Source organism: Littorina saxatilis, linkage group LG6 (assembly GCF_037325665.1).
Source record: "Littorina saxatilis isolate snail1 linkage group LG6, US_GU_Lsax_2.0, whole genome shotgun sequence".
Lineage (NCBI taxonomy): Eukaryota > Metazoa > Mollusca > Gastropoda > Littorinimorpha > Littorinidae > Littorina > Littorina saxatilis.
This window is the reverse complement of record NC_090250.1, coordinates 41958924-41968353: the sequence shown is the minus strand read 5'-3', so window position 1 is coordinate 41968353 and position 9430 is coordinate 41958924. Positions and strand designations below refer to the sequence as shown.

Genomic DNA, 9430 nt, shown 5'->3' with positions numbered 1-9430 from the left:
CCCACCCTCACCTAGAAACCCTAGGGACAGGACCGAAGCAAACAGACATAGACAAAGAAAAGTTTATTATCTCAGACAAGAAATAAGTTTGTGGTGTATATCGCAACATCAAACGACATACAACATAACATTCACGAGGATAAAGAATACAAAAGAGGAATGAAAAATCCCGCTGTGCATTGCTGTAATAATCGCGAAACACAATGCTACCCTCATGAATTGCAGATTTTCTGTTTCAAAGCTGTGCGTTTGAAATTCATTTTATTTCATATTTCATGATATTTGTTTGCAATTTTGTTTTCGATTTTTAAAGTGAAATTTACAAATTTTGCAGAATGAGTGATTGTCGGCAAAAGCGAATCAATCTTTGCATCATTTTCATGCTCATCTATTAAACTGAGTTGACACGCATGTTAGCTCGGCACATACAAATTGCCATTTACACTTTGCATGGCTATTGAGACAATGTGCCCAGAAATGCATAATGCTGACAAAATTGAATTCCCAAGAAAACCCATAAGGAATAGAAGGCGAAAAAAGGCGATTTTGTGAGAAAGAAAATGACACAAAAAGACACTGAATGAATTGACAAGACGCGGCAACGCTTGTCACGGAAAAGCGTAGTTTGATTAAAAGCAATCATATTTTTCTATTTTGGGGGGTGGCCAGTCTGATATAGAAAATGTTTCGCAGCATAGCAACACTCCTCGAGACAGCACACCAAAGACAGGAAACAGCTCCTTCACCCCCCCCCTCCCCCTCCAATCCTCCCCACGCCAATCCACCACCACAGACCCCTCACCCGTCAAGGTACTGGACCTAAGTAAACAGGTATTCGTCTTCTTCTTTGATTTTTAAAGAACGTCCTGAAGAGGTGTAGTCCTTTTATCTTCTCCGCCTATATTGAAATGTAGACTGAAACATGGCTAGTTTACAATGTCATAGCCTTCAGAAACAACTACAACGACGACGACAACAACAACAACAACAACAACAACAACAACAACAACAACAACAACAACAACATTGTTCACGGCAAAACGAGTGTAGTACTGCCTTGCAATGAATCGAGTGTGTCCAACGTATTGTATTGTCCATAACAAAGCTATAAAAGCACGTGTTATCGTATTTTATTGTCAAAACAAATGCTGTACCAATTGGATTTCTTTGTTCGAAATTTCGAGGCAAATATACTACATTTTCAGAAAAATGCGATTTTAGATCAGAAGGATACAAGCAAAAAAGATCTTATAAAAACTTCTCTTTTTTTAAGGATTTTAAGGATGAGGAGAAGATTGTATATAGTCCTGCGAGGTTACCCTCATGGAAATTCGGGCTGCTTTCTCACTGGCGAAAACGGGGCGGGGATGTAGATCAGTCGGTAGCGCGCTGGATTTGTATCCAGTTGGCCGCTGTCAGCGTGAGTTCGTCCCAACGTTCGGCGAGAGATTTATTTCTCAGAGTCAACTTTGTGTGCAGACTCTCCTCGGTGTCCGAACACCCCCGTGTGTACACGCAAGCACAAGACCAAGTGCGCACGAAAAAGATCCTGTAGTCCATGTCAGAGTTCGGTGGGTTATAGAAACACGAAAATACCCAGCATGCCGCTCCTCCGAAAGCGGTGTATGGCTGCCTAAATGGCGGGGTAAAAACGGTCATACACGTAAAAGCCGTGGGAGTTTCAGCCCATGAACGAACAAACAAACAAACTGGCGAAAACGAGCTGCCATACGTCTTTCTTTTCTTTTTTGTTTTACAACCTCGTGCAGTCCAACTGTATATTTTCTTCCCGGGCCATCGACACTACAAAAACTCATCAGAAGAAATGAAGGGACAGAAGAAGAAAAAGACACACGAGCAGAAACACTTCCGGACAGACTGTAGACATACCTGTAGACAGACAAACGGACAGTCAGATGAAGTGAGAAAGTCGTTAAAATGACGACGTCAATGATTGTGTTGAACGTGACATGTTCTCTGTGTTTCAGGCAAGAGGTGCTGGACCTTCTGTTGGTCAACTCCACGTACAACGCAAGGATTTCACCCGACTATGAACTAGGTCAGTCAGGGTGTGGGGTGTTTTGTAAATATAATGTATGTGGATAAATATTTCTGATAGGGTTTTTTAAATTCTAGATATGACAAGCAGTAAGATGTAGAATCCATATCCAATCCAGGTTTTCGTTTCTTAACCAAGATGCAAATCATCAAAGGTCACTTCCGCCCACGACTCCATAGCATCAACAAATCTGAACTACAGCTCTTCGAATTTTCTGCCTCCCACCCCACCTTCCGCTCCAAATTTTTATTAAAAATAATTTTGGTCGCGTTATAAAGTATTTTTTTCTCCCTTTTCTTGCAATTTTTGTGGAGAGATCAAGGCACATTTGAACCATTTTTATGCTTTAAACCGACGAGAGAACGCAGCTAAAGACACCACTTGCCGAATTACCTAAATCAAAACCCTTAAACTGTAAAAATAAAAAAGCTCACTCCCCTCAACAATTCGCACTCAGCTAAGTGTCCAAATGCAATAACTTACGGGGAAATAAAGGAATCTGGAGAGCACCAAATTTGACCAACATTCTATTGCAGTTTTTCCAAAGTCGTTCGCGGTTGTTGTTGTTTTTTACGTACGGATAACGCCCCCGTTAACTGCCCTGTTTACTCATGACCCGAGAAGATCCGAATTTCTGCTCGACCAGACTCTGAAAAGACAAAGAAGAAAAGGATCCCCCTAATCAAGTATCACGGTATGACTGCAGACACTAGCAGGAAATTACGAGGCGCACAATCCTGACCAGAATAGTCCTTTGGGAGCAAAAACAATTACCTGACGGTCCTCCAATCTGGGTTCGGCATGACTTCACGGTACTGAAGAAGACTTCTGGGAAGTTTGGAAACCCTTTGCGGAACAAAGAGAGGTCTAGACGACGAAGGGGCATTAATTCTTCAACCCTCAGCCCTCTTACACGTGAGGATAATTAACGTGATTAATTATTGATCAGGTCCACGCCCTAGATCCTTGCGCGCTTTCCGCCATTACCGGAAGTGAACCCGCAGATACCCCGGAAGCACACGATTGGGGAAGCGCGTTAGAAGTAATCCTTCCCACCGCTACCGTTTTGCGCTGTCCATGCGTTAACAGATACCGCTCGATGAATGATGGATGAACGAAATGCCTGCATGGGTTCTGCTCAGATCTGACTTTTCCATTGAGAACATTCTGGGAAGGGTTCATGCTAGAGACACAATTGAACGATTTGAATTAATTCATTTTCTCCACGTGCGACCAGAATAAACAAGAAGACACAGAGAATCGTCAAAGCGAAAGCAATTTCTATTCTTCTAGCAAAAAGTCTGAATCTGTATTGATCTCGAAATAAAACCAGTAATTCTTTCATCGAAATAAGAGAGGAAGGAACATTAATCAATTAGATGGGGGAGATTGCACAGCTAAAGTTTTAAAAAAAACCTGCACATTTCGTGAAATAATAAATAAAGTCAAATTGAATTTTCGTCTTGGTGTTTAATTACAAGAGAAGGAAAATGACAAGTGCATACTTATGAGCTATTTCTTTTATAGAAATGTTAATTTTAATTTTTTCTTTTAATTAAATTTTGTTTCATTTGCTTGCTGCTTCGTGGCAGGCGGAAGAAAAAATCAGCCAGATAAGTTTTTGTTATTAATTGTTTGTCTGTGCACTTAAAAGACCGTTGGGTCGATATATTTGTGAATGTATTGTTTTGTCAATAACAAACGTTCCAACAACCTACCTTTCTTGTTTTTTTATTCTGAATTTTGGAACGTTGGCAGTCTCTTTGTTTTTGGATTTATTTGTTTTATACCACAATGTGTAATGGATGTAACTTAAGTCTAGGTCAAACAAAGACAGAAAGAAACAAGTAAACAGCAGTTCAAAGTACTCTTGTACAGGCAATTCTAATTCAACCTTCCACCCATGGAGAACATGATTTCAAACTGAATAATACTAGGACGTGTACAGTAGTAGTAGACGGTTATTGATGGTACCTACAGCTGCACGAAATAAGGCACTTAAGCCGTCCTAATCTAGTTGAAAGGGATAGTGTAGCTGATTCCATTTGCATCGCACGCATGGTCATTTCAAGATTGCTTCACGTTATCGATACCTTCTTTGACATGTAAAACGGTAAACTACACCGGATCTTCCTTGTTTTTGTTTTTGTTTGTTTGCTTAACGCCCAGTCGACCACGAAGGGCCATATCAGGGCGGTGCTGCTTTGACATATAACGTGCGCCACACACAAGACAGAAGTCGCAGCACAGGCTTCATGTCTCACCTAGTCACATTATTCTGACACCGGACCAACCAGTCATAGCACTAACCCCATAATGCCAGACGCCAGGCGGAGCAGCCACTAGATTGCCAATTTTAAAGTCTTACGTATGACCCGGCCGGGGTTCGAACCCACGACCTCCCGATCACGGGGCGGACGCCTTACCACTAGGCCAACCGTGCCGGTGGATCTTCCTTGGCTTTGCGTGAGATAGAAGCATCCTTTTTCATTCGATACATTTCCAAAACATAGCGGCTTGCTGTGCAAAGGGGAATTTTTCCTTTGGCCTAAAAAAAAAATAGGTGTGGTTACGGTAACCCGACCTACCTTATTTTAGGGGCCGACCCTATAACTTTTTATTACATTTTGTCAACAACAAAAAACCCACAAAAACCCACAAAAAAAACCCGAGTGCAGAAAACGCAATGAAAGCGAAAGCGCTGGAGTCGCACACTTATTTCCCTGTTAAGTAGGTTTAATTTGTACACATTAGAAAAAAAAGTTTTAAAAAAAAGTGATTGCCTACCTTCCTACCCTATTTTTTGTGGCTATGTTACCGTAACCACACCTTTTTTTTGGGGGGGGCCTTACGGTATCCCGACCGACCCTATTTTTTTGCGCGACCCTAGACTTTTTGGGGGGCATTTGGGGGAGAAAAAAATATTAACATTTTAAATAAAAAATAAATAAAAAGTCTTTGTTTTTTGGCAAAATAACTTAAAAATGTGTTTTTTGGGAGAAAAAAAACAAATCCCGACCTACCGACCCTATTTTATTTGCATATGTTACCGTAAACAGACTAAACATTTTTTGCCTAAATTAAATTTGTAGAATGATACCGCTAGAGTTTTAAAATGTATTCAGCAAAACCTCCCCACTCTGCTACACATTTCTGACAGTGTGCAAGAACTTTTAAACGGGAATTATGTTACCTTTACGCTTTGGTGGGAAGCTAGATACAACTTCCCCCTCCCCCCTCCCATCAGACTACTTATCTTAACTCGTTCGGGGTGCATGATGTATGATCAATAAAAATTGGCCGTTTAGAAATCACACACAAAATCAACATTATGTAGCATGATGTGCAGAATGTATTATGGTTTTCACCAGAGTTCTTGCAAATCGCAGCTGAGACCAGGAGATTTTATCAGTCCGTGTGGAATTGAATGGCTCTCCTGTGTTCGCTTATTGCTCGAAAAATTATATCAAAAGTAACATTTGGCTTTGAACAAAGCGGCATTAATATGCAAATAGCTCTGAAGAATCCATAATGGGGACATAAACTAAGTTACGGGGGGGAACTGTAGTAGGATGTCTATGTCACTGACTGATTTTATTTTTTAAATGTGTTGCATAGAAATTGTAGAAATTAACGTAGACCTACGCCGAGTATCGGCCGTTGTTAAAAGTATTATGCAGTTGATTTACAGAAACGATTCTGTGATTCCGTGCTTCATATGGCAACTTTTGCTTCTTTGACTCTGAGATGGTGTTGTAATGACGACGACAACTATGATGTTGATAAGTTTGATTATTTCGATGACAAAGATAACGGTACTGATGATGACTATGATGATATTGTTGTTGCAGATCATCCCACCTTGGTGGCGGTGCAGATCCACGTGCTCAGTATTGACACCATCAATGAGCAGTCTATGGTGAGCCATCAGTACTTGTTTGTGACACTTTAAGTTTGTGTGTATCTCTCGTATATGCGACTCCCATTTATTTAATTTTTTGTTTGTTTGTTTGTTTGCTTAACGCCCAGCCGACCACGAAGGGCCATATCAGGGCGGTGCTGCTTTGACATATAACGTGCGCCACACACAAGACAGAAGTCGCAGCACAGGCTTCATGTCTCACCCAGTCACATTATTCTGACACCGGACCAACCAGTCCTAGCACTAACCATTTATTTAATTAAATTGAATTATTTAAAACTATAAATAGTTGCCGGAATTGAATTTAATTTGACAGCAACCACCAAAATGTTATTCAGTGGATTTTCCCCTTTAGACTTCTATGCGCTAAGTCCAAAATCCTACTGCAAGCCGTGAATGAAAGGGAGGTCTTAAAAGGTGTGTGTGTGTGGGGGGGGGGGGGGGGTTCCACCGAATATGAGAAAAAAACTGGTTCTCCGTGGGACGTTGACAAAGTTCCGTTTTCTTGATCTGCAGATGAACATTCATTATGCACGTGCCTGTTTCCCAAGAACGAAGTGCAACTCAGTCTTTCACTTTCTCACCAAATCCATTTGAATGATTATTCGCTCAACAGAAACCTTTGACAGAATGGGCTTTCAGTACTTAATTTTCCTTGCTTTCATTGATTTTCCCTTCTAATCAATCTCCAAAAATAGTTGCTCAACATTTACCCCCTCCGATGACCTTTCCCAGGATCATTCGATCAACATCTACCCATCTGATCAGTTTTTGTCCACAGGATTATTAACTCAACATCTAAACTTATCTGATCAGTTTTTCCACAGGATTATTCACGCAACATCTACCTATCTGATCACTTTGTCCACAGGATTATGCACTGAACATCTACCTATCTGATCGCTTTGTCCACAGGATTATGCACTGAACATCTACCTATCTAATCACTATTTAGCATATGACCGTTCACTCAACATCTACCTGTCTAATCCATTTTCCGCAGGGATATTCAACCCAAATCTACCTTTCTGATCCCTTTGTCCACAGAATTATTCACTCAACATCTACCTGTCTCATCCCTCAATACATCAATCTGTCTTATCACCTTTTTTTCCATAGAATTATAACCGGCACGGTTGGGCCTAGTGGTAAGGCGTCCGCCCCGTGATCGGGAGGTCGTGGGTTCGGACCCCGGCCGGGTCATACCTAAGACTTTAAAATTGGCAATCTAGTGGCTGCTCCGCCTGGCGTCTGGCATTATGGGGTTAGTGCGAGGACTGGTTGGTCCGGTGTCAGAATAATGTGACTGGGTGAGACATGAAGCCTGTGCTGCGACTTCTGTCTTGTGTGTGGCGCACGTTATATGTCAAAGCAGCACCGCCCTGATATGGCCCTTCGTGGTCGGCTGGGCGTTAAGCAAAAAAACCCAAATCAACAACCATAGAATTATTAACTCTGCCTTTCTGATCCCTTTTCCCACAGGATTATTCCCTCAACATCTACCTACGACAGAGGTGGATTGACCCTCGCCTCCAGTTCATCAACTACTCGCGACAGACGTGGCTGGAGCTGGATACGAAGATCATGAAGAAGGTCTGGGTGCCGGACACCTTCTTCAGGAACGAGAAGAAAGGGAACTTCCATGACGTGACTGTGCCCAACAGGCTGATGCACCTTTACAGGAACGGCACCATCTACTACAGCATGAGGTGGGTGCTCTTTGTAAATATTAATATGCCATAAACTCACAGAGAGATACGCACGCACGCGCACAGACACGCGCGCAAACGCACGTGCGCATTCGCACACACTCACGCACATACACACACACACACACACACACACACACTCACACACACACACACACATACATACATACATACATACATACACACACACACACACACACACACACACACACACACACACACACACACACACACACGCACGCACGCACGAGCGCGCGCGTATGAACCGAACGAACAAAGAAACAAAGCGAAAAATATCAGGTTTTTTCTACATCAAAAACGTGTTTATTATTAACTTTACCCCCCAAAACATAGTGCTATTAAATTTTTAACAGTCTTCTTCTCTTTTGCTTTTCCTTTTTTTGAGACAAGCAAACAAATCAAACTTAATTTATGAGATTTAAATCACTGGAAGTAATCCGTGTCTTTGGCAAAATAAAAAAAAGTTGTTGTTCACCCAAATCGAGTTTGCAGAGTACTTGAACACACGTCATACCGCAGCATGCAACAATTGGCATTTCGCTGGATTTCGAGTTGCCTGTCTTCCTTTGCTAGAACGTTTCGACAAAGGCCAAAATATATGGCTGCGGCAGCTGTTTCTGAAGTGTCGTGTCTGAATGCCAAATCAACTCCACGTCTGGAACATTACTATGGTTCTGTAGCAGCAACACTCTCGGAAAATCATTTAAATTGAATGTGATCGACAAGAAGATTGTAATCTCAGCTTACCTGCTGGGCAAGCAGGGGCTCTGAGTTCTTCACAAGAACGTTTTCATCATTTAGCCAAGGTATGTCCAGAAAGAGAGAAACAGCGCCAGCTGCGTGATGACTGTACAGTATAAATAGGACACTTTTCTTCTCTGATTGAAGAAAATTTCGACAATGAATGTACAGAAATACCCCCCAAATAGACCGGCAAACTAACAAATAGACAAGCAGGCAAGCAGGCAGGCAGGCAAACGGATTGAAACGAGCTTGCACAATGCTTGAATCGGAAAACAGAAGCGATGGCACACCTTGAAGCACACATCACCTGTTCATTGTTTGTGAAGTATGGTACTGAATACAATTCTGATCGCCAGGTGCAAAGAGGTGTGGAGAAATTTGATTAGGTATTCTTAAGCCTTGCCAGTTTCCTAAGTATCGTCGCATACACCTTTCAACTGTTGTGGGTTCCTTTTCACTGGTAATGAATCGTTCTTGCGGTATCCATTATGAACCTTAGTGGAGACGGGCGCAGTGGCTTGGTGGTAAGACGTCGGCCTCCCAATCGGGAGGTCGTGAGTTCGAATCCCAGTCGCTGCCGCCTGGTGGGTTAAGAGTGGAGATTTTTCCGATCTCCCAGGTCAACTTATGTGCAGACCTGCTACTGACTTAACTCCCTTCGTGTGTACACGCAAGCACAAGACCAAGTGCGCACGGAAAAGATCCTGTAATTCATGTCAGAGTTCGGTGGGTTATAGAAACACGAAAATACCCAGCATGCCTCCCCCGAAATCGGCGTATGCTGCCCAGCCTGCATGGCGGGGTAAAAACAGGCATACACGTAATAATCCGCTCGTGCTAAAACATGAGTGAACGTGGGAGTTTCAGCCCATGAACGAAGAAGAAGAAGAACCTTAGTGGAAAATGTCGAGAGCAACAGTTCAATGAATCTGTGTTGTTGTTTTTTGAAGGCAAGGCGTAATGCGGAAGAAAAAC

At 42.2% G+C, this 9430-nt stretch overlaps 1 protein-coding gene across 1 annotated transcript in view; it reads left to right on the top strand.

Annotated features, from left to right (window-relative positions):
- LOC138969247 (glycine receptor subunit alpha-2-like) overlaps positions 1–9430 on the top strand; it is a 51635-nt gene that overhangs the window by 9261 nt on the left and 32944 nt on the right. Inside the window, exons 2-4 of the mRNA XM_070341993.1 lie at positions 1989–2059; positions 5911–5978; positions 7464–7690. Of these exons, the coding sequence (XP_070198094.1) occupies positions 1989–2059; positions 5911–5978; positions 7464–7690 (366 nt within the window). The remainder of the gene's footprint in view (positions 1–1988; positions 2060–5910; positions 5979–7463; positions 7691–9430) is intronic.